We start from the raw sequence: 24,154 nt of genomic DNA, 5'->3' as shown, positions 1-24,154 counted from the left end.
ATATTCAGAGCCAGGGAAACTTCCAGTGAGTCAGGATGGCCGAGCGGTCTAAGGCGCTGCGTTCAGGTCGCAGTCTCCCCTGGAGGCGTGGGTTCGAATCCCACTCCTGACAAGTCGTTTTTAGCAATTGAATGTATCCTGCCTCCTTTTCCTATATTCTCCATCGTGTGGAATGATCAATATTTCAAAATTTCTTATCAACGCTCTAAAATTAAGCACTCTATCTAGAAGACATAAGCTCTAGTAGTTTTACCTTCATCTCCTATCTTTCTCACATTCAAGGAATGAAAGGCATGTCAACTCCTAAATCACAAACACTGATGTTCCCCAGGGCCCCTCTTTTGTTCTGTTTACTTATAGATTTCTTTCTAATATTCACCTTCAAGCTTATTTCCCATCCCTCACCCCCGTAAGAAATTACTGGAGAGAGGTCATCTTTTCCTTTCTAAATGTTTTTTTGTAGAACATTTCTTTTTGGTTTCAGTGCTTCCCTCTTTAATTTACATAAATGACGCTGCCTCCTATATCATTCTATTTTTACCATATTCCGTCCTACCATGGCTTTCAGGTTTATTTATGCTGCTGTATGTACATCTAGGCCTGGAAAAAAAAGACCAATTTCTTTCAATTGTCACAAGTGTGTGTTTGCCTACTCACCCAGGGATGACTCCCAGTTTGGGTCCCATGCCTCCCCACCACAGAGAAGGTGCTCTCAATGAACATCCTCCCATCTATTCCATTATGAAGCTTTCCCTGTCACAACAGCATGAGAGTCTGACGGTTTGCAAACTTTGAGCTTCAGAAAAGGATTCAGGACCCAGGGAATGTGATTTAGAAACACAGAAATTCATGTGTAGTGACATCTTCAGAAATATTCCCCAAATTCAAGGTTCCTGATGTCCAGCCTGCTTATCTTAAGCATCAATAGCTAATTACAAATATTAGCATACGGTGTTTCTGTTTTGAACTCAAAACTTGGACAGTGAATATTATTATTCTTACACAATTTATTGCAAAGCCCCAAATAATAAAAAATCTCAGGTAACTGGAATTTTCTCCCCACTGTTCCTTTTTAAAAAAGAAATCTAATCAAATACTCACTTAGAAAGACAGCAAATGGGGCAAATCTGTTTTGTGATCATTGACATTCAGAATCATTCTGCCCTCTCCCAAACTCCTTAAAATTCACAGGAACATTCATACATATAGTGAAAGAAAAATGAATTGGTATTTCTTAGAAAGATGGTCATCAATAAGGTTAGTAAAGAACAACCAAAGTAGGTTTCTCCTTATTGTCCAGGTGGCCATATATTCAGTCCATTTCTGCCCGTTTTGAGTCCCCACTTGGGTCTCAGCAGCACATGACAAAGGAGGGAACAGCAAATAGGTGCAAAGAGGAGAAGCATTCGGAGATACTTGGGGGGCCAACAGGTTGACTTAATGCTATTCTGGTTACATGAGCTCACCCCTGACTCTGCCACTTATGAACTCTATGACTTTCCAGGCAAGTGACTTTGTATCCCTCTGCCTTGGTGCCCTCCTCTTTAAAATATGGGAAATAATTGAACAATCCTTTGTAAGTGTGCTGTGAGAATCGCATAACTTAGTATGTATTAAGTACTTGGCAAATAATAAATGCCTGGTAAATAACCAACACCGGATGAACGATATTTTTTTGTTCCAATAGAGCACCTGCTGTTTGCTGGGGCCTATGTTGAACTCTGAAGATCCAGAGATATAGCCCTTGCCCCAAGAAGTAGACAGGATGGCAACAAAGATAAAAAGCAAGTAGATGAGTATTGCTATCCGGGGTGAAATGGGAATTCCAGCTCCACCTCCTCACAGAAAAATCTCAGCAGTCCAGCTGTAGACTCTACTTACTCACAACTGGTAAATTCCAAATGCCACCCTTTCTGCTTTGGTAACACATGGTCTTTTTGAAAAACACAAACATAAACACAAACAAAACCAAAAAGCAAAAACAAAACAAAACAAATGAACATGAAGCACTTGATAACTGTCAATTATCAGGTCATGTCCATCTGTGATCTTCATGAGGCCACAAATGATGAGGATGCCCAAAGGCCTTTGGTCATCTCCAGACACGGAAGAGTTTCAGGTGCAGACATACCTCCCCGCCCTCATTGCTTCCACTTACCTGCACTGGGCATCCCCTTTCACACCTCTGGTCACACAGTTTCCCTTTTGCCCTGAGCACTTTTTCCACTCCTTCTCCTCAATCCACTCTCATGTCTGCAAGAAGTCTCCTACATTTCCTTCATGCTCAGTCTGGATGTCACTTCTTTCATGAAGTCTTCCCCCACTTCCTTCTATCTCTGCCAGTCTGGGTTAAATAGCAAACCATGTCCCACAGTGTCCCCACTCCCAGTATTATTCCATGCTACCATCCTGGAACTGCCATTGAATTGTTTGCCACGCCGTCCCCTAGTCTTTTTAGAACAGAATTCAGGACCCATGTGTGATTAGCATGGTGCTTGCCTTATAGTTGGCTCTGGACAAATAGTCACCGCCTGAATAAACAAGCATTTGATTAAGTCATTTCCACCGGTACGTATAAATCACTTTCATGATTGAAAATATGGAGAGTTAGAAAGGCTTTTAAGCTTTTGGGAGAGATGGTTAGATTCATCACCTGGAACATTCTATACATTTTAGTAGCCAGTACTATTACCTCATGCAATCAATTGAGGGCCTCGTGGCTGGAAGCATCCCAGTAAAGGTGTTCCTGGACCCTATGGAGCAGGGGGGTGAAGATTAGGTCAAATTCAGTAACGGGATTAAGTAGTGGTTTAGTATTGACTTCTATACGGTGACTCAGCTGTCCTCTGCATTTGATAGAATTCTGTACTCTAGGCCTGGAAAAAGACATAAGGTAGAAATTCTTTCTCCCTAAAGAAATGTAAGTTCATCTTTACATTTCCTCTATGCAAACAGAGAGGCCACCCTCAGACCCATATAAAACAGTAGAGTTAAATTCCAAACTCTGCAGAGTAATCTATCCCAAATATTACACTTTGATCACTCATCCTCTTTATTGAGGGTGGGAAAATCACAAAAGGCCCCGCTGGGATTCGAACCCAGGATCTCCTGTTTACTAGACAGGCGCTTTAACCAGCTAAGCCACGGAGCCAACACGCTCACCGGCTCCTAAATCGACTGTGAAAGGGAATGATCTTTGCTTTTGTTGTGTGCATCTCTGGATTTTCTCACTATAGAGGCTCAGGAGCAGCACAAATGCTTCACCCCCACGACGACCCCAGACCCTAACGACGAGTCAATCCCGCTTCACCACCACGAAGACCTAAGAAACCGCGCGGCTACAGGAAAACTTGAGTCCCTTCCCGCGGGAGCCCGAGGCGTCCTGTCCCAGAAACTGCGAGCAGGGCAGTTCTCCTGCCTCCGCAGGGAGTGGGAGTGGGACCTGAGGCCCAAGGGAGGGAACACACCACACTGACACCAGAATACTCCCAGCACCCAGAACTGGTCCCCGAAGGGAGCGAGCTCTCAGTCCTATGTTTCAGTCTTTAATGAAAAATTCAGTCATTCCTTAACCCCATTTCTTTCCAGAAAATTAGCTTCCACCTGCCTGCTTCTTGCTTATAATGTTAGCTAGTGGAATTCCAGAGTCACACCTTAAAAATACAAGACTTCATAATTAGACCTAGTCTTAGAGAGAAAGGAGAGAGCAGTCCCTTCTCCTCTGCAACTACAGAGGGAGAGAAGCTTTCTTGTCCCAAAACTTGTGCAAAGGATCTGTTTGGTAAGATGTCAAATTGAGACATTCATAAGAATTTCTAGATTGTCATGAGGTCTCATGTGAGTATTTGTAAGTGTTCCCAATTTATTCTATTCTCTGTAAAATAAATCTGTCCTTGGGAATAAAATTTGAACAGTAAGCACCAGTGAAACTCCCAATTGTTGCCGTAAACTGCGAAAGTAACTTCCCCTATGAGATGATGATTGGTTGTGTTGCTTGAAATCTATTGTCATGGTGATAATGTTGAAATCAATATTTTAGTTTTTCTAAACTCTATCAATATTTGAAGGAGTTCTCTGTCACACTATAAGAGGCCTTTACCTCCACCTACATATATGATGGGAGGTGGGGGAGTGAGGTGTAAAAGCCCATGACTCTACTAGATTTCTCATTTCAGTAAAACATAGAAAGTCTATACAATTAGTTTGAGACTCTAAGGAATAATCACCTATTTTCCTTAATATGATAAGAGTAGCCATTATATTATTAGTGCACTTGGAGCTAATATAGTCATAAGCAGCACAGTCACACCTCATATGGCTTTGATCAAACTGTGGCAGTCAGAAAGACAGCAGAGCCAATAGTATTTTGTTTGGCTTTTCCCTTTGGTTAGCAGCTGTCTACATTTGCACTGAAATTCTGGGAAGGCAGTTGTTTAACAAGCTAGAGGGAAAAAATTGAGACTTAGAGCAATTGTTTCCAGAAATCTGGGTGTGAATTCTCTCTTCTACTCAATTCCAAGTGTGACCAGCAAAGACCATGGAAGGCCTCTTACATTAGCTCTGTCCCACAAATCTGAAATTGGAGAAGGTGGGGATCTCTGTGTCACAGCCTGCTGACATTAATGTAAACAAGCGTGGGAGGGGCAGACAGTGCCATTTTCCATATGTTTGAGAAGGAAACCAGAAGAACAAGTATACTGGGACACAGAAAAGGAGAGGAGTCTACCACCGTGACAGTTAGCTTGGTGTATTAACTCAACTAGGCTATGCTATCCAGTTATTCAACTGAAGTAATCTACATGTTACTGTGAAGATATTTTGTAAATATGGTTAAATCTACAATTACTTGACCCTAAGTATCCACAGTAATATGGATAAGCTAGCCAGTTGAACCAATTATTATTTCTAACCCATTAATATTTCCAACCAGTTGAAAGGCTTTAAAAGCAAAATGGAGGTTTTCCTGAGGAAGAAGAAATTTGGTTTCAAGACTGTAGCCTCAGCTTCTGCCTGAGATTTTATTAAAGTACAGGCCTGCCCTGCAGATTTCATACATGCCAGTCCTAGAAACATTCATTCATTCATTCATTCACTCATTTATATTCTTCTACTGGTTCTATTTTTTCTGGACTCTGTTTCTCTGACTGATACAACCACTAAAGAAAAGACTGGAAACTAGAAACTGGAACTCTCAGAAAAGAAGGCGCAGTATAAAGATCTCCAAAAACAAAGTGAAAGCCTGCCCCAGCTCATGTCCATTTGTGAACATGGCTAAGAAATTTGAAGCAGCAGGAGAAGCTTTCAAAACCTGCAAAACAAAGAGAGGTCTTTGTTGGTGAGCAGATGAGCAGAGCAAATGTGGACAGGGCCTCCAGCTATCTGAGTGGAAGCCCATTTTAGAGGTGCAGGATGGGACCCGTGGCTCCAGGGACACCGTGGGATCTGGCCTGCCTATCCTGAGTATGTGATGAGGATAAAACAGAACCAAGAAGTACCCCAGTTTGCTTTATTTCTGAAAACGCAGGCAAATTGTTCATGTTTCCAAACTTCTCTTTAGAAGTCTTTTGCTTCCTTTAGGGACCGGATAGTCTGTGAACTTGGATGGGAAAATACATTTTTATTTTGACTAACTTGCTACTGAAATTTTGGGGTTTCTTCCATTATGAATGCAGGCAACAAATCACACTTGTATTTCAGTCCTTTTTACTTTATCGCTTTTGGAAATCACGAATATTTCATATAAAAGAACAGTTGTTACAAATGTCTTTAAATACCATTTATGCTCACAAGTGCTTTGAAATCACAGTACTTATTAGACCTCCTGCTGTATATTGTCATTCAGTGCATTAATAAAGGAGCACAAATATTACCATATATTCCATTTTAATACTTTGACAACATATTTCAATATAATTGATTTCCCTTTGAAATCTTACGTTATTTTTTTCTTTATATTTAAAATCATTATTCTGTGAAGCAATCAATAACCACCAAAGTGCCCTAGGGGTACAAGGACAAAACCCCCGTCAGAAGTCCCCTGTTCTACCATGGGCGTGTGTGTGTCTGTGTGTGTGTGTGTGTGTGTGTGGAATTCCCAACGAGGTGTACTTTGACTTATGCAGAAAAGAGTAGCAAGATGCATATTCTTCTTAAGGGCTGCTGCAATCTTACGAGCTGAAAGCAAGTATTTTCTAAACTCAGCGCCTATGTTCTCCACGTCAGGCAGTTTTACTCTCTCTGTCAACAGCCCTCAGCTTTACAACGCTCAACCCAGGCATGGAGAGAACGCTGACTCCTCAGGAATACAGAGGCTGAACCGCACACGTAAGAGAATAGAGATGCTTATTTGAGAAGGCAAACCCGTGAGCGTTCCCGTGTGTCCGGGCTGATGATGCTCCATTGACAGGTGTCAGATGCTGTGCGGTGGGGCCCAGCGGTGGAAGCACAGGCAGAGCAGGTGCTTAGCACCGAGTCTTGCTTAGTAAATACCGAGATGGAAATTTTTTAACGACTCGAGGAGAGACAAGAAAGCATGTCCGATCACGCCATCCCCCAACGACCTCCAGTTTCCTACAGGTCCCACGCAGAGCCCTCGCGGGGGTCGCCTGCGCGCACCGGTCCCTCCTGGCTTCCGCCCTGACCTCCAGCGTTCCAATGGCTCCTTCCCCCGGTGGCCGCGTTTCTCTATCGTTGATCCCCGACTCCGCTGGGCTTTCCTGGACTTCCCGGTTTATTTTCCTCCAGGTGCTTATCATAATTATTCTACTTATTTAGTGATTCACGGTTGTAATCTCCTCGATGGGCAGGGATCACACCTGTTTTCTTCTAGGCTCCGCTTCCAGAGCCTTGAACGGTGGGTGACACAGGCTGCGGCGCGAACGCGTGGATGAAGAGGGAATGCGGGCGGCGAGCAGGTGGCTGCCCCGGAGCGACCTCGCGGCGGCGGGAGCGAGACCGGAGCGCGGACGCCTGGCGTCGGGCCCCGCCGGAACCCGAGTCCTCACGAAGACCTGCAGGCGCCCCCTTCCCGCATGCGGGGCCAGTGGCGCAATGGATAACGCGTCTGACTACGGATCAGAAGATTCCAGGTTCGACTCCTGGCTGGCTCGGTGGGCGCGCTTCCGTTTTACTCTTCCCTCCACGCCTCGGCGGCGAGGGACGCAGGGTTCCAGACCTCGCGCAGAGGGAGTCTCCTGCAAGTTCTCCGCGGCGAGAAAGCCCCCGCTTTTACCACCGCGGGGATCACCAGGCCACTGCAGAGCGGATGCCGCGGCTCGGCCGCTGAGTGCGCGCAGTCCCGGGGCGTGCCCGTTCCGGTCGAAACGCGTGAAGATCGTAGTCTCTCTAGTTTTCCTCCGTCTGGCCATTTTGAGCGTGAATTGTTAAGGCTCTGGCCTCAGGCATGGACTCTGGAAGGACTCCATGTGCGCGTCTTACCGCCTTGTCAGGTGCGAGCGCTCAACGTCCAAGCACCGACGCACCCGCGAACGAAGCTCGGCTGCAGGGATCGGGGAAGGCGGGAGCGGAGCGGAGCAGAGCGAGCGCGGGGCGTGTTCCGCAGGGACAACTACCTTCGAGCGCGGCAGCCTCGCGGCTGGTTTCCGTAGTGTAGTGGTTATCACGTTCGCCTCACACGCGAAAGGTCCCCGGTTCGAAACCGGGCGGAAACAGGTGCGCTCCGTTTTGCGACTCATTCTTCAAAATTTTGTTTTATGTGATTTTTAAAAATACCACGCCTTCAGAAATATGCTCCCCAGCCTTTGGGGGTCCTGTCGCCGGGCCCTAGTGCTGAGGCGGCGCCGCCCCAGGCGGGTCGGGGGCTCGCGGCCCGGGCGGCGGCCTGACGTCTCGCGAGGGGAGAGACGGCTCTCCCCTGCCCCGACGCGAGGTAGCTGCTGCCCGCAGTCCCGGAAGCGGTTCCTCGCCGCCGGTCACCTTCCTGTCCCCGGCAGGGCCCGCCGCGCGCGTCTCTCCTCCGCCCCACGGCCCGTGCCCGCCCTGCCCCGGCCGAGGGCACCCGCGCGGCCCGGGCCGCAGCCGGGCGCCCTCGCCTCCCGGACGGTCGCGGACTCGGGTAAGCGGCGGAGGCCTCGGGGCGCGCCTGGGTGCGTGGGGAGGTCCCCCAAGTCTCGGGTGCGGGGGCCTCCGCAGTCGAGCCGGGTCGCCGTGAGGGCCCGCCTGGCCCGCCTCTCCGGAGTAACGGCACCGCTGCTGGCCCGGGGGGGCGGGGCGCCGGCCCTGGGTCCCCGAGCCCACAGCCCCGCGGGGACGCCGGGGCACGACCGGGGGGGGGGGGGGGGCGACCGGGGCACGACCGGTGCTGGGTTCCTGAGCTTACAGCCCCGCGGGGACGCCGGGGCACGACCGGGGGCGGGGGAGCCCTTGCAAGGACGTGAGCTGCAGGGCCGCGGCGGGCCCGTACTCTCCCCGCCTTCTCCCTGGCCGCGCCTCGGGCTACCTTCACCGTGGCCTTCTGCTTTCCTCGCCAAAAGAAAGAAAACGATCCCAAAGTTAAGAAACGGACCAGCTGGATTCCGCGTATTGCCCTGAAGCTTGAGAAAAGCACCTGGTAGCCCCCGTTTAAAATCAGGTCTTGAGCCCCAGTGTTTGGCCTCTACCTCTGTCTTGCCATACATGGCCTGCTTCCGTGTTAATGGGATCCGTCAAAGGCTTTTCTGGTGCAGAAGTCTTAACATTCCACCGGACAGCTTCAGGTATATCCTCGGGATTTCCCTCCTAGATGAATTATTACTACAATTAATACTTGTATTATTTTTATTACCGCTGCTACTACTACTGCTATTTTTAGGGGTTAGCCAAGCCTGGTCTCTCAGATCCCATTGCTCTAGGTTCCCTGAAATGATTGCTATGAATGCGGTGTTTTTACGACCATAATATAAAAAAGAAAGGGCAATCTTTATCGAATGAGCTGTTTCTTTCTTTTCACTCTTTTTTTCTTTCTCTTCTTCCTCCATTTTCATATCTATTCCAAAAACCCTTGCCTTTTTCTTTTTTTTTTTTTTAAGTTTTTATTTATTTATTCATGTGAGACACAGAAAGAGAAAGAGGCAGAGACACAGGCAGAGAGAGAAGCGGGCTCCATGCAGGGAGCCCGATGTGGGACTCTGTACTGGGACGCCAGGATCTTGCCCTGGATGGAAGGCAGGCACTCAACTGCTGAGCCACCCAGGCATCCCAAAACCTTTGCTTTTGTCATCTTTTTAATTTCCTTGTTAGCAAGATAATAAGCTTTGGCATGTGCTCAATAGAAATGTACCCAAGACATTTTCATTTGAAATCTCTCCTCTATCACTCAGAGGTGCCCTGAAAGGAGGCACGGGTCTCAGGAACCTGGGAGATGCTGGCAGATTTGTCCTCTCCCATCCTTCTGGGATGCCAGTGGGCAGGAGTACCTTAGCTGGGAGACCATGTGTGCCCCAAGCCAACTAGTTGCAGACGGGGGACAGTTTCACTGGAAGCCTGTGGCTCTCTGCTTTTCTTCAAACCAGGTGTATTCTGGCAAGATGCAGAAGCAGCCCTACCCTTTGAGACACCCTGCCTGTTCTTACCTTCTCCTACTACCCTTCTCTCCCTGCCTCCCTCACTTAATGCCAAATGGAAGCTAGGGCTGCCCACCTTGGCTGATAATTCATTTGGAAGGTGGAGAACAAAAAGGCTCTAGGTAATGGCTGACGCCATGTGAGCTCTTGCTCCTGTGGCACACCACACCCTGCATGTACAATTTTTTATTTAATTGTGTTATGTCCTTTATTCTCTCTTTCCTAACCTTGGTGTTAGCAGTCTTCTTCCAGGTCTTCCCTCCGACCCCAAGGTGCAGAGAGAAGAAGGTGGCCTTCTGACTTTGGGGTGGGATTGAGACTAGAACCCAAGTTAGAACTATCTCCCTGAGATCCAGGTCAGTAACAGTCAAGGGAGCAGAAGAATGCTGCTTAAATGTGCCTTGTACATGGTTGCTGGAAATGGAGGGATGTGTGTGTATTGGATGAGGTAGGATTTGCTCCAGGGATACTGGAGACAAGCTTACAGTGAAAGAGAAAAAAAAAACAAAAACAAAAAAAAACAGGAAAAGGATTTTGAGAGCTATGCAAAACCTCAGAATGTACCTAATCCAAGATGTGTCGCAGGCCACTAAGGTCTTTACGCTCTATTCTCCTGTGTTGGTGGGTGCCAGGACTGCTGTAACAAAAGTGCTACTGACCACATATGACAAGCAATGGAAGTTTATTTTCTCATAGTCCTAAAGTCTGGAAGTCAGTCATCAAGATGGTGGCAGCTTTGGTCCTTTCTGAGGCCTTTCTCTCCTTAGCTTGCACATGGTCACCCCTCTGTGTTGTCTGTGTTCTAATCTACTATTATTAGGGCCCACCCGCATGACCTCATTTTTCCTTAACTACCTTTCTAAAGGCCCTATCTCCAAATACAGTCACAGTCTGAGGTCCTAGGGGTTAGGACTTCAACCAATGAATTTGGGTGGGGGCTGGGTGAGGGACAAATTCAGCTCACTTTTGGGGACTGAGATTGACGTTTTATATATATATTATTATTGCCACAGTTTGGAAAATTTCCACCAGTTAACCTCACAGAAAACTGTAGTACCCTGCATCTCCTCATTACTCATCATTTGCATATTTCTGTTTCAGATGAAATAGATTATTTGCTTCTTATTTGACTTTTAGGTCTTTGAAGCTACTTCTGCTGGTTAATTTAAACTTCATGGGTCTGTTTCTAATGAAAAATACAAGTCTTCATAGCTAACAAAAATATTTTTAAAAAAGGATGGGGCAGATGTTCCCTCTCCCTTGAGGCTGCTGAGGGAAAGATACCTTTCCACATTATAGAACAAGCAGTCTGGTTAAATGAAGAGTTGAACTGTGAGCTTTCTTAAGGATTTCAGTCTGATTCTTTACAACGTGAAAATGAATGATTCAACACTTTCATGAACTATTTTGTTTGTTCTGTTCTCTGTTAATATAATTCTGTCCTTGGATGTGTTATTTTAACAAAGGGGAATTGTTAAATTCCTAAAACTTTAAAAATTGTTGCCATGTCTTGGTAATTTCTTGCCCTGGTGATAGTATTGAAAGTCCTATCTCTGTATTCCCAAAGTTATAAAATTACTTATGTGATTTATCTGCCAGTTTATAATATTTATTTCTCTCACATGCATGATGGAATATTTGTAATCCTATGACTTCTATATTTTATTGCCTAACAAATTATCACTTCTTTTTTTTTAATTCTTAAAATAGTTTTTTTTTAATTAGTAGACTTTATTTTTTTAAGAGCAGTTTTAGCTTTTTGACAAATTGAGCAGGACGTAGGTTCTATTATTAGTTTCTCTTATTAATAACAGCTTGCGCTCGTGGGATACATCTGTTACAATTGATGGAAGTCCATTATTTATTTAGGCTTCACTGTATACAGTTGAGTTTTGTTAACTGCATAATGTCATCTATCTACAATTATAGCTCATACAGATTAGTCTCATTATCCTAAAAAATCCCTGGCCCTCCACCACCAATAATTTCTATGCAGTTAATACCACTGGGTGGTGAGAACCCTCCCTACCCATCTATCTTTGGCCTTCATGGAAATGAAATCACTTTATTCCACTGGCCCTTTTTCCTTATTTGTGTATCTGTCTCCTGATTTGCAAGGTCTCTGGAGAGTCAGCCTGTGGTCTCCTGATAAGCTTCCGCAAGGTGAGTTTCAAGGAACTAATCCATTTCATATACTCAAATACAGCATCTAGCTGGTGGCCTGTTTTCCTTGAATTTATCTTTATTGTTACCTGCTGTGTTTCGGCCTTTGACATGTGGTGATCACGGCCCCCCTGCTTGGGACGGACTGCAAGGGATCTAACATGAAGAAGACTGAGCCCACGAAACAGACTGTGAGCGTTCCCACACCAGGACATGGGCTAAGATACACAGTTTTGGAGTGAGATGGAAGGAGAATGGTATGAAGTGTCCATTCTGTAGGGAAGTGTGTCCTAGAAGAAAAGCTCACCCTTTGGTCTCCTCTCTCATCCTCTGGTAATGAAAAGGCCTCTAAAAATATATGCAGAATGTTTACAGTGACATTATCATTTTTTATTCACATTGGCACACTTTTGAGAGTGAATGGGGACATTATTAATAATCGCACCAGGGCAGTGGATGTAAACCAAGTTACCCTAATAGAAGACCAAATGATTTTCATGCCATAAAATATCTCGCAACGTTGGTTCCTTCCTCATAAGAACAGCTGTCTTTTCCTACCTTTTCCTTTCTGGGCACACCTTTACCATACCCAGAGTTGACCTATGTGATTTCTGGCATCCTTCTCAAGTACTTTCTTTATAAAGTATTTTCTTTTTTGTGTCAGAATTTGGATTAAAAAAAAAAAACTTTTGTTCTCTAAGAATCGCTTACACATTTCTTTAGTGATACATTTGGGAGAGAGAAAAAAAAGGAATAAATCAGGCACAAATTCACAAAATGTCTAGGGAAGCATGTCCTCAGGAGAGAGCAGGTTGAGTCTACTGGATCAGTTGAACTGCAGCATGTATCTGTGGCAACAGGGACTTTTCGGCCCTCAGTAATTTCGATTATTTAGAGGCAAAGGAAGAGCACAGTAAGGGATTAGAAGGGTCCAGCTAATTTCACATTAGCTTTTCAGTGAATTGCTGTTCAGCATGAGCATGGAACTGTTTCTCCTCTCAGTTTCAATCTCAGTTCCCAAAGTTTCTTATAAGGTACCAAGGGAAATACTGACTGATTCAAGTCACTTTGCTTCTTCTTTTCTTCTTTATACTAATACACTTCTCCCTCTATTGCACAAGAAGGAAGGAAAAATGCAACATTTCCAGTAATTCTAGTCATGGTGAAAAACTGAGGAGAAAAATAGATAGTTTGATGTTTTAGCACCATTTGTAGGTGATCATTTTTGTTGGTCAAGGAACATAAAAATCAAAACCAAGTTTGCTCAAGGATCATGTTTGCCCTTTATGTATTTAGATACTGAGGTCCAGCAAAAACAAAACAACAAAACAATACTCTGGAGCAGTTTAGGGACAAGATAATTTTTTTTTCTTAAATTAAAACATGGTGGAATGGGACAGGGCATAGGTTACAGAATTCCCCAGGAAATGTTTTCAAGGGTGGGACAGAAGTGTGAGTAGCTAGTCCTAGCGTAAAGCTTTAAAAAAGTTCACACAGTGCTTGTGAATGCCAGCCATAGGCCTAGGCCCTAATTACCTAAACTCAAATCACTTTCCATTCTGTATATCCTTGAACCTGTGCTTTGGGCTATGTACTTTTTTAAAGTAATTTTTATTAATTCTTGAACAGATACATAAAATGGCTCTGTGTAGAATCCAGAGAATAGTACACCAGCCATGTCACTCCTCCTCCACCCCACCCTCAATTCAAGGGAGAGAATGCTACCCCCAGCCCTTTCTCTGGATCTTTTTACTCTCCAACCGCCATCCCTTTCTCAATTCCTTTTGCTGTGACTGTTTCGATTTTTATCTTTATCTCTTGTTTTTCTTTTTAGTTTTACTATATGCTTGTAGCCTAAACATGTCATTTACTCTTGTACTTGTAAATGGACCTATACTGTACATATTTTGCAACCTGTCATTTTTGCTCAACATTATGTTCTTGAGATTCATCTCTGTTTTTGCGTGTCACTGTAATCTACTCGTTTCTGCTGCTGAATAGCATTCCCTTGCATAGATGCTACTAAACATATTTACCTATTCTATCATTGAAGGCCGGTGGGTGGTATTGTGTTTTGAAATTACAGATTTGCCATAAACATTCTTGTAGGGATTTCTTTCCTGTGCACATTTCTAAGAATTCCTCTAGGAAATACCCAGAAGTGAAATTGCTTTTCAGTATGTTTTCAAATTTAATACACTAATTTGTATACACATAAACACACATCCAAGCAGTATTTGGTGTTTTCATTGTTACACATCTACTGAGCCCTTGATTTTGTCAAACAATTTAGTTTCCGCTAGTTTAATGGGTGTGAAATGTTAGTATGCATTTTAAGAGTACTTTTTTGTGTTTATTCACCATTCATGCTTCTTCTAAAAAGTACTTGTTAACGCTTCTGCTCACTGTTTAAAATTTTCCTTTTGTCCTTTTCTCATGGATCTGTAGAAATTCATTATATATTCTGGATTCAAATCCCTCGTCAGTCATATATGTTACAAATATCTTTGCCCAGCTTGCAACTTACCTTTTTTACTTTTTTATAGTATCTTTGATTTACACAAAGTATTCATTTTAACATAGTCAAATTTGAATCTTAATGTAGTTAAATTTGTCAGTCTTTCCCATCATGGTTTATACTTTTCTGTGTTTGTGAAAGAAATCTTTCTAGGAGCAGTGGGAAGGAGACAGAAACCACCCCTTCCCTGGACTGACAGAGCTACCTGCCGAGCGCTGCTGCCACCATGCCCAAGAGAAAGGCAAAAGGAGATGCTAAAGGTGACAAAGGGAAGGTGAAGGATGAGCCACAGAGGAGATCAGCACGGTTGTCTGCTAAACCGGCTCCTCCAAAACCAGAACCCAGGCCTAAAAAGACCCCTGCCAAGAAAGGAGAGAAGCTGCCCAGAAGGAGAAAGGGCAAAGCAGAGGGTGGCAAGGATGGCAACAACGCTGCAAAGAACTTAGATGCTTCTGCAGCCCAGTCACAGAAAGCAGAAGGTGGTGGGGATGCCAAGTGAAGGGTACTTTTTTGATAGCGCTGTCCTTCTAGTGACTATACTGTTTGAAATACTATTTTTCTTTAATCAAGTTTTATAAAAATGTAGAATTTTTTTTTTTTCAAATTTCTGTTGTTAGCCTACAAGACACATTGTTGTTGTCTTTTCTTTCATGCAAAGTGCAAATACCACTAACAGAATGTCTCAGAAGCTGGATTGAAATGGGGGAAGATGAGATCTTCTATCCTTGTGTTTGAAGATTATTCTTGGTTCCCAGGAGGGATTCTCTGACATTCACATAATTCAGCCACTTTGGCTTAGAAGCCTTACATCGTGGAGAAGCAAAACTTTGTCTTCTTTCCTGATGCCATCAGCATATACCTGACTTCCTGAAATAGTTTTGATGTGGCCTTGGGCCTCCTAAAATACTCAGGCTTTCTGGTGATGACATCAACATGGTGTTGCTCAAAAGAGCCAAGGTTCCTGCTCATAGTTTGCAGATCATCCCTTTTGTAATCTGAGAGTTTTAGCATCTTTCTAACATGCTGGAGTTGACCTGCAAAAAGATCTTACATATCTCTTGTGAAACATCCACCCCTACTGAGAACTCTGCCTTTTCAAAACAGCAACCGAAGACTGTTGACTTTCGGGGGAGGGGAGTTTGAAAGTTGTAAAATGTTGTGGATTATCAACTCTCTCCTGGAAGAAACTGGTTTTACAAAATATCTTATTAAGCTGAATACAAATTAGCTTGGTGGTAGGGGATTTCCTACCCAAAGTTATAGAGCTATTCTTTACTGCATTGTAGACCTTTTATAGTCTTGCTTTTCGCATTTGGTTTTAGTCTGCTCTGAACTGATTTTTGTGAAAAGTATGAGATAGTTCAGTTGAATGTTTTTTTTTTTTTTTCCATATGGATAAGTGGTGGTTGTCCCAGCACCACTCTATGAATGACTTAATTCTTTCCCACTGATCTATAACACCAGCTCTTTCATAAATGAAGTCTACACATGTGGGTGACTCACTGGCCAATTTGTCTAGCCTTGTGGCAGTACTATACAAGCCTGAGTACTACAACTTAAAAAAAGATCTTGCTATCTCAGGACAAATCCCACCTCCAAAAAAAAAAAAAAAAAAAAAAATCACCACCAAGTTTTTCTTCCTTGGGAATATCTTGGCTATTCTTAGCCATTTGCTCTCCTGTACAACTTTTAGAATTAGATGGACAAGTTCTAAAACAAAATTAAAATGTTGGAATTTTTATTGGATTTGTATTGAATTTGTAGACTAATTACAATGTTGAGTCTTCCAATCCATGAACATGATATAGTTCTCCATTTATTTAGCCTTTTTAAATGTCTTTCAATAAAGTTTTATAATTTTCTCCATAAATGTCTTTTATTAATATTTCCTAGGGACTTCAGATGTTTTTATGCTATTTTCATGGTATCTTTTTAATTACTGCAGTTTCTGTTTTTAGCTAAACTTGATGTTTAGATCCAGCAACCTTGCTAAACTCTCATTAATTCATGTAATATGTCTCTATTTTTTTGGGTTTTCTACATAGGCAAACCATACACAGACAATTTTGTTTCTACACAGTTTTATTCCCATTTTTACTCTTTCTAATGCTGAGCATTGTCCAACTGCTTAGTGCACAGGAGCAAACAAAGTTTTTTTTTGTTGTTTTTTTTTTTTACAAACAAAGTTTTTACTGTCACCAATCTGATATTATGGTTGGGTCAGGGTGGGAGGGAGAAGTAGAAAATACACAGATTTATGTGAGGAGGGGCCTTAAGTTAACAAGTAAAAGTGGGTGCCATTTAGATAGGCTGGTGAGGGAAATCCTTCATGATGAGATGGCATCTGAGCAGAGCACTTAATGAAATAAAGGAACAAGAGATGTCAATATGCAAGGAAAGCACTCCAGCAGACAGGAGGTGAAAATGTGTTTGTTTGGCTCGCTGAGGAAGAATAGGGAATAAGGCTGCAGAAGTGGCTAAACTGGAAAGAAGATGGATAAGAGTGACAGCTGATAGGATTGCAGAGAAAGCCGAGGGCCAGGAAATGGAAGACCCTCCAAGCTGTAATTTTTCTCTGAAAGTGATGGGATACCATTAGCGTTCCAACAGAGAACACATTCTAAGTGGGGGTAGGGGGGCAAGCAATCAGCCATCTGGAGAGGGCAAAAGTTGAAGAAGGAAGACAAATTAGATGGCCGTCACACTGAATTGCATGAAATTCTATATTACCATGCTGTATTGCTGTCCTTCCCTCTGCTCAACTATTCCTGCCCCATTTTATTTGGTTAACAGCAAAACCTGTATCTGTGCTTTCTCTTTGCCAAGCAAGAACAGGTCAGGACCAAAGAAAAGCATTCTCTGTCATCAGAAGCCAAAGTCAAATGCAAAAAGTCACCACACAGTACTGTGCTTAGTGTTGTGGTGATACTGCTGCGGAAGCCCTGAGCCTGATGCCAGAGCGTATAAAGGGGTTTCAGGGAGAACTTCCTGGGTAATTTTGACACCTAGGCAGCAAAATGAAAACAGGAGTGGTCAAGCAAGGAAGGAGTGGAGGAAAGCCTTCTAGTAAGAGTAATAACATTTGCAAAGATGTTAAGAGAATATGGTGCATAGTTGATGTTCAATAAACTGTTGAATTAAAAAAAATTAATGCATAGCCAAATTGTAGTAGGTTTTTTTTTTAACAATAAGGTATTTCTTGAGTGCTTATTGTTTGCCAAACACTGTATCTGTCCAGTGATTTCCATGACCCTTTGAGCTGAATATTAGTATCCCCCTTTTGCTTTACATTTAGTGAAACTGATGCAAATAGAAATGAAATAATTTCCCTTGAGATAATACAGTGAGTAGAAAAATCCAAATTAAGAGCCAGGTCTACAACTGCAGGGCCTGGAAGCTTTCCATTGTTGAAAAGATCAGTGGTATATATATATATATATATATATATATATATATATATATATATATATATATATATATATTTTTTTTTTTTAAGATCAGTAGTTTAAATTTCAAATGTGATCTGTCCAGTTCCTGTGTAAATTAAGGCATTTCCCAAGACACCATCAGGAAACAATCAAGTGCAAGAAATAATATTCTGCATGTTAAACGGTTGTAATTTCCACTAAAGAAAGATAGTAATTAGGGGTACCTGGGTGGCTCAGCGGTTGAGCATTTGCCTTTGGCTCAGGACCTGATTCTGGGGTCCTGGGATTGAATTCCCTATCGGGCTCCCTGCAGGGACCCTGCTTCTGCCTCTCTGTGTCTCTCATAAGTAAAATAAATAAATAAATATACATACATACATACATACACACATATATTAAGAAGGGTAGTAATAAAAGAATAAAAGGACTCTAAATTCAATGGGGAAGTGGTCATATGGAATTCAGGATTTCAGTGTTTCTCTAGCAACATAAAACTAGAAAGACCTATTTTTTTCTATACAAAGATGGTAGTTTTTTAGACAAATATTTCTAAATATTTTAGACAAATATTTCTAAATCTAAATTAGGAAATAGTGATTATTATACTTTAAACCTCTTTGCCCCCTTTTCTGACCCACTTGGTACTTACATTCCTATCTGTAAATTAATAAATTGACATCCTGGTTTATGAATATTTTGAGAATTTGGGTGTCTGACACCAAACAGCTTGAGTGATCCAGAGTTTTCCATAATAAAATTTGTGACTCTCAAAACGGAGGCCCTGGTCCTGGAAGAGCTGGAAAGAGAGAGGGAAACTTACTTTCCTGTATCCACTTCCTTCCGTACCTCTTAGTTTTATTGCCTGGTGAACTGGGGGTACCCCGGGGCCCTGGAGCCTTGGCTCAGCCAGACCTGAAGGCATCACCACAGGTTCTTGGTCACGAGAAGGAACCCCAGGACAGACACACAGCACAGCAAAGTGACACAAGTGGGGCAGTTTATTAAAGCAAAAAGTACAATCTCCAGACATGAGAGCAGGCACCTTGAGAGAGAAGAGAAAGCGCTGCCACCCCCGGGTCAGGTTTCCTTTATTGATGGTTGTTAACTAGGAGGCATGATGTGTATTAGTTGGGGCAGGGAGCAGGGTACCCAGTTTTTCTCCTTAACCCACTCACAGCTTTCCTGTGGCGGCCCCACCATCTGGGGCCTGTCCGGTGCGCTGCCAGGCTGGCCTCCGGCTATCAGGTTGGAGCCTCACTGCCGGCCCTAAAAGCCCTCTTCTCAACAGTGGACACAGCGATCTTCGTAAAAACGGCGCCAAATGCCCTCAACCCGCTCCAGCGCTCCCCACCCCACGTGGGGCACGACCCTGAAGTACGAGCGCCCCCCGCATGCGCGCCCGGAGCCCTTAGGGCCGCACCAAGCACTTCCAGCCTCTCTAGGGCTTCGGGAGGCCTCTGCTTCGGGCGTCGCGGCCCGGCTCCAGCCGGCTGAGGGAGGCCGGCCCTGTGAAGCTCCTTCCCGGATTCCTTGGACCCCTCACAACCGTGCGGAGGCCTGGGGTTCAGGGCGCTAACCCCCAGGACCCTCCCCGAGGGGGATTGTCAGAGCCAGAAGCCACTTGGGGCCTGGGCACCCCTTAGGGGCTTCAGTGCCCTCTGGCCTCGCGATGCTGCCCGTAGAGCCCTCCTCAAAATTATATTCTAAGAAAAGCAGTAACAAATAGAGAAAGGGCAATTATACGACAAAAACAGTTACCAAGCATGTAAAATAACACTGAGTTGACGTATTGAATGTTCTACATCAAGCCCCGTCTTACGGCCACTGTCACGTCGGAAGAGTAAGTATGAGCCATTTACAAGGTATCTCCTCGCTCAGGTCTGCGATGCTGCAGTCATCGGATGTGGGTTCCGGTGACAGGGGCCCGGGACCGGTGCAGCAGGTGTTTCCATGGTAGCTGGGGCAGGACCCGCGGGCAGGAGAAGGGGTGATCCTGAGGAGAGGATGATGGTGACACACTTTTTAGTTTGTGCAGGAGGGAAGGTGGAGGAAACCTCCGTTTCTAGGGACTCTGTCAGCTGGAAGCGGGCTCCATAAGACCTTGATGGTCTGGCTGCTGTTAAGGGAAAATAGCTTTAGGGTTTTGGTAAAACATCAGCAGTAAGGCAGCCCCGAGTTCCTTGAGGAGCATCACTCTTCCTGTCTCGGGGATTTATCGGTCGGCTGCAGGCTGTAACCTGTGATTGTTCTTGGCGATGAAACCACAGGGACTTCTTACTGTCCTTTGCTCTCTACGTTCATATGTGAAGGGCATGCCAGATTTTAGTTCAACGTCAGAGATGTTAAAGATGTCAATATTTATTCCTTCCAGGTTGACCGACCGGGCCCCAGGTTAAGAAACCTTGCAGAGGTACCTCCTACAGCACCTGGCACAGAGGAGCCATCTACCCCTGGAGATGTAGATATTAGTAATTTAAGTATTACTTTTCTTGCACCTGGTCACATTTCTTTTAGGTGACCATGATGACATGAATCACATGAGGTTCTGAGGGAGCACAAAAATAAGTCAGAATTCAGCCCATTAATTCGGTCATTTTTTTTATTTATTTTTTTTTCTGAGGTACAGTTGACATATAATGTACTAGTTCCAATTATATGACATAACAGTCTGGTATTTTTGTACATTGTGAAATGATCACCACAATGTCTGGTAAGCATCTGTCATTTTACATAGTGGCAAAAAAAAAATTGTGTGTGTGATGAGAAGGTTCCAGATTTACTCTCTTAGCAACTTTCAAATATGTAACGCAGTATTGTTAACTATATTAATTTTAGTTACATATATATGTAACTAAATGTGTAATATAATATGTACTAAATATATAACATATCTAAATTTACTTATATGTATGACTTCATTTAGATATGCATGCTAAAGAATGCTGTCCACATCCTGAGGAAAGAGAAGAAAAAAAACAAAAGTGGAAAGCTCCAAGATTTGGCTCCACAGTTTCTAAACCATACGTCCTTACAAAGAAAGACTTGCAAAGGAGACTTTGCATAAAGGATTTAGCTCTAAGCACCACTTTTGGTTGTGCTGCCCTGGGAGCCATAGGTTAACATACGGTTAGATAAAACACAAGAGAAAAGAAGGATGTCATGGATAGAAATACCGTAGAGGCAAAGCAGTTCAGGAAGAGTCTTTCTCTTGCAAAGGATTTCAGATTTTATCCTGTTTGACTTAAAAGTTTTAACCCTGGGGAAAAGCCTTTGCAAACTTGCATTTCACAAAAACCTCTGCCAGTTGGCCTTTGTATGGTGGAATTAGAGGGAGGTTATTGGAAGTGGAGATTTCCTGACTATGAAATATACTGCTTTATTCAGGCCTAGAAATGAAGACTTTCAAGAGGATGTGGCAAAAACAGCTGTCCACTATACTAAAAAAGATAGTAATAAAATTATTGTCATAATCCTCAGAAAGATGGCAAGAGCCTGAATTTGCGTGATAGGATGGGAGCAGAAAAGGAAATGAAGTCTTCACAGAATTCCCTGCACCCCTTCCTCTTAAGTACTTAACGGGTAGACTTGGTAATGGGTTGGATCCAGAGGAGGAGGAATAAGGATGAAGAAAGGGAAGGAGTCTGAGACAGGACTTAGTTTCTAGCTTTGGATTTATGTGGGTGGTTGTATAACTAACCAAGATAAGGAATACACAGAAGGAAGAGGAGAGCGTCGGGTTGATGAGTGCCAAGAAATGGGCAAGGTCTGAAATTTTACCCAGCGTGAAAGCTAAACTTGCTACACAGGGTTCCGTGGATACTGGTATAATTCACAAGACTCCTGGGTTAGAGACAATGGAAAGTCCATTACTCTAGTAATAGCAATAGCCAGATTATGAGCATTTTTTTCTCTGGTTCCCTGGCTCTAGTTCTCAGAGGGCAAAACCATGAATGACATCTGTACATGCAGTGGATTCTAAGAAAGAAACCCTAAACCATGGATCTCTATTCTTTTATAATGAGCAGTAAGCATGCCTACCCATTGCTCTGGAGAGACATTTCTGTCTTCACTTCTACAGTGTTTGCTGTATAAGCATCTTTGAAAAGAAAATCCAGAACAAAGAGCAGTCAGTGCCTTGCTAGCAATACATGTAGAAATGTGAGAGATTCATGAAGGATTATGTCCCAACAAAGAGTTACTTTCACTCATTGAGCTTTTCTTTTTCTCTTTTCTTTCTTTCTTTCTTTTCTTTTCTTTCTTTCTTTCTTTCTTTCTTTCTTTCTTTCTTTCTTTCTTTCTTTCTTTTCTTCTTCTTCTTCTTCTTCTTCTTCTTCTTCTTCTTCTTCTTCTTCTTCTTCTTCTTCTTCTTCTTTCTTCCTTCTTCTTCTAGAAGCATGGCTTGGAAAATTCAAATCTGGATGTTTTCCTCAACTCATCTGCCCAATAGAAGGGTAAATGACCCATGGAAACTTCTAGTAGCTTTTTCCTCTGGACACCAACCTCAAAGTAGCTGAGTTTCTTGAGTGGAAGGTGCCTGCCACATTTGGCTTTTTCTGGTAAAACAAATGATTAGAACTAGTTGACTTGTAGGTTTGAAGATTAATGGAGACAGGTTTAGGGATCGGGACAGTAATGGAGAATGGAAATACAACATATCCATTACCTTAATCCAGTGCCATGTTATAATGATCTAATATATGAATTGCTTGTAGCAACTTTGATGATTTTTCATAGCAATGTAAAATCCACTTTCTCTATTATCTTCTGGATCCTCTAGGATGAAAATTCTGCTTTGGGCAATGACCAAATGAAATCTCAAGCAAGGGCTGCCAGGTTCTGTTTCTTCAGAGACTCCAAGCAGGGCAGAGATGATGTTGCTGCCAATGCGCTCAGGTCACTTGAGGTTTTTGGGGCCTGGGATTTCTGGGAAGGGGCAGAGCAGGCAGGTTACTTGGCACAGGATGCATCACCCTGTAATTCCATCTTTGTGATTACTCTAAGCCCAATGTTTCCCACTGAGGGGGATGTGGAATCAATTTACTGGTGGCTAGTTCCCAGCATTGTAAATAGGAGGGAATCTGAAATATCAGAATGCAGTGCATATGTGAGGGTCAGTGGTTAGTCAATTTTGTTCCTGCTACATTTGTGTGTCTGGGTCCAGATGTAAACTCAAGTTCAAACTGGAAATGGCCAAAAAGTTTGGAAGCTGCTGCAACTGGGACCTGAATTCTAAGGGCTGATGTGGGCATCCCCAGAGCTGAGCAAAGTAGAGGATTGGAAAGGAGCACTCCAGTGTAGGGCAGAGGAAGCAGTTCTGTTTTGACTTTTGATAACTTGTGACCGTTGTTAATGAAACTTTTACTTGTGCTCTGGATGAAATGTTTAGCATGCTGCAGCTTCCAGCCACCTTACTAAAAGGCCATTCTACATTCTGGACAAATCCTAGGTTATGATATCTGTATTGTGTTCAGGATCCCCTCATTATTTAGTGAAATCAGCCTTTGATTTGATATTATCTTCTTTCCGGTTATATACTTGCTGGGTTAAAAATGCAGGAGCAGGGGAGAAAAGCACAAACCGCCCGAACAGGGACTTGAACCCTGGACCCTCAGATTAAAAGTCTGATGCTCTACCGACTGAGCTATCCGGGCTCACATAGAGTTCTCATACGCCTCAACTGGCTCACATGAAATGCTTCTGACACATCAACTGTAGTCAATCTATCCCTAAATTTGAAGGAGGAAATTATTTTAGAAGTTTCACCTGTGATTCTGGTTCAGCATTGCTCGTTTAGAAAATGCTTAGAAATATACTAATTAGCATAGAAAGTCACAAGGAGGGTCTTCTTTAATACCAAGGTCTAACCATATTATATTAATTATAATGTTGCCCCAAATTCTTTCTCCCTATAAAGTATAGAGATACATATATGTGTATATATATATATACACACAGTATATGTTTATGTATATATATGTATGCATGTATATATATACACTATATGTGTATATACACTATATGTGTGTATATACACACACACTATATATCACACACACACACTATCTGTATAGGTCAATACTATATAGAGATATATACTATACTATATAAAATTCAGTGCAGTCAAGAACTATGGAATGCTGGCCTTCAGTTCCTCAGTTTCCCAGAGAAATATCTCAAATATTCTACGTTTGGCCTCAAACAGAGCACTTTCAAAATGAAGCTGATTCATTGCTGGTGCTTTTAAGGTTTTAGGTGGCACTTTGGACACCTGAATATGGATCGAGAAACAGAGGGAGTGGTTTGATTTTGTGCTGGGTGTCAGCTGTCTTCATTTATTAATTTTTAATTTAAATAAACTCTTAACTTTTGAGTAGTTTTATATTTACCAAAAAGTTGCAAAAATATAAAGTTCCCATATACCCACTGTCCTTGGTTGTCCACATCCTACATTGTATATGGGTTTTAAGAAAACTAATTAGAATACT

General features: G+C 43.1%; 1 protein-coding gene and 4 non-coding genes across 19 annotated transcripts; 3 read left to right on the top strand and 2 right to left on the bottom strand.

Annotated features, from left to right (window-relative positions):
* The first annotated feature begins 29 nt into the window (after positions 1-29).
* On the top strand, positions 30-112 carry TRNAL-CAG (transfer RNA leucine (anticodon CAG)). Its single transcript has one exon. It is a non-coding gene; the product is annotated as a tRNA-Leu (tRNA).
* A 2,965-nt stretch (positions 113-3,077) lies between these two features.
* On the bottom strand, positions 3,078-3,151 carry TRNAT-AGU (transfer RNA threonine (anticodon AGU)). Its single transcript has one exon. It is a non-coding gene; the product is annotated as a tRNA-Thr (tRNA).
* A 3,193-nt stretch (positions 3,152-6,344) lies between these two features.
* HMGN4 (high mobility group nucleosomal binding domain 4) lies at positions 6,345-16,111 on the top strand. Of its 15 annotated transcripts, none has more exons than XM_077886146.1 (4): positions 6,345-7,671; positions 11,679-11,723; positions 11,876-11,914; positions 14,383-14,466. In XM_077886146.1, the coding sequence occupies exons 1-4, from the start codon at positions 7,423-7,425 to the stop codon at positions 14,392-14,394; spliced, it is 345 nt and encodes a 114-aa protein (XP_077742272.1). In that variant the 5' UTR covers positions 6,345-7,422; the 3' UTR covers positions 14,395-14,466. The 15 variants fall into 15 exon arrangements, 10 of the variants coding, with proteins under 10 accessions (XP_077742272.1, XP_077742271.1, XP_077742273.1 ...); XR_013373771.1 differs by having other exon boundaries at positions 6,348-7,671; positions 11,679-11,724; positions 11,827-11,914; XM_077886145.1 differs by having other exon boundaries at positions 6,349-7,671; positions 11,833-11,914.
* TRNAR-ACG (transfer RNA arginine (anticodon ACG)) lies at positions 7,037-7,109 on the top strand. The gene has a single exon. It is a non-coding gene; the product is annotated as a tRNA-Arg (tRNA).
* Positions 16,112-23,247: 7,136 nt separating the features above from the next.
* TRNAK-UUU (transfer RNA lysine (anticodon UUU)) lies at positions 23,248-23,320 on the bottom strand. The gene has a single exon. It is a non-coding gene; the product is annotated as a tRNA-Lys (tRNA).
* Positions 23,321-24,154: the final 834 nt, after the last annotated feature.

The sequence above is a fragment of the Canis aureus genome, chromosome 37 (genome assembly GCF_053574225.1).
Source record: "Canis aureus isolate CA01 chromosome 37, VMU_Caureus_v.1.0, whole genome shotgun sequence".
In the NCBI taxonomy this organism is placed as follows: domain Eukaryota; kingdom Metazoa; phylum Chordata; class Mammalia; order Carnivora; family Canidae; genus Canis; species Canis aureus.
Note: the sequence above shows the minus strand (reverse complement) of the source record. Positions and strands in the feature narration are given on the sequence as shown.

Coding starts and splice junctions, on each gene's coding strand:
- HMGN4 (XM_077886143.1), top strand. CDS start 7,423: ATGTGCGCGTCTTACCGCCTTGTCAGGTGCGAGCGCTCAACGTCCAAG. Junction 7,672..11,678: donor TCGAAACCGGGCGGAAACAG/GTGCGCTCCGTT, acceptor CTGATTTGCAAG/GTCTCTGGAGAGTCAGCCTG. Junction 11,724..11,875: donor TCCTGATAAGCTTCCGCAAG/GTGAGTTTCAAG, acceptor ACGGACTGCAAG/GGATCTAACATGAAGAAGAC.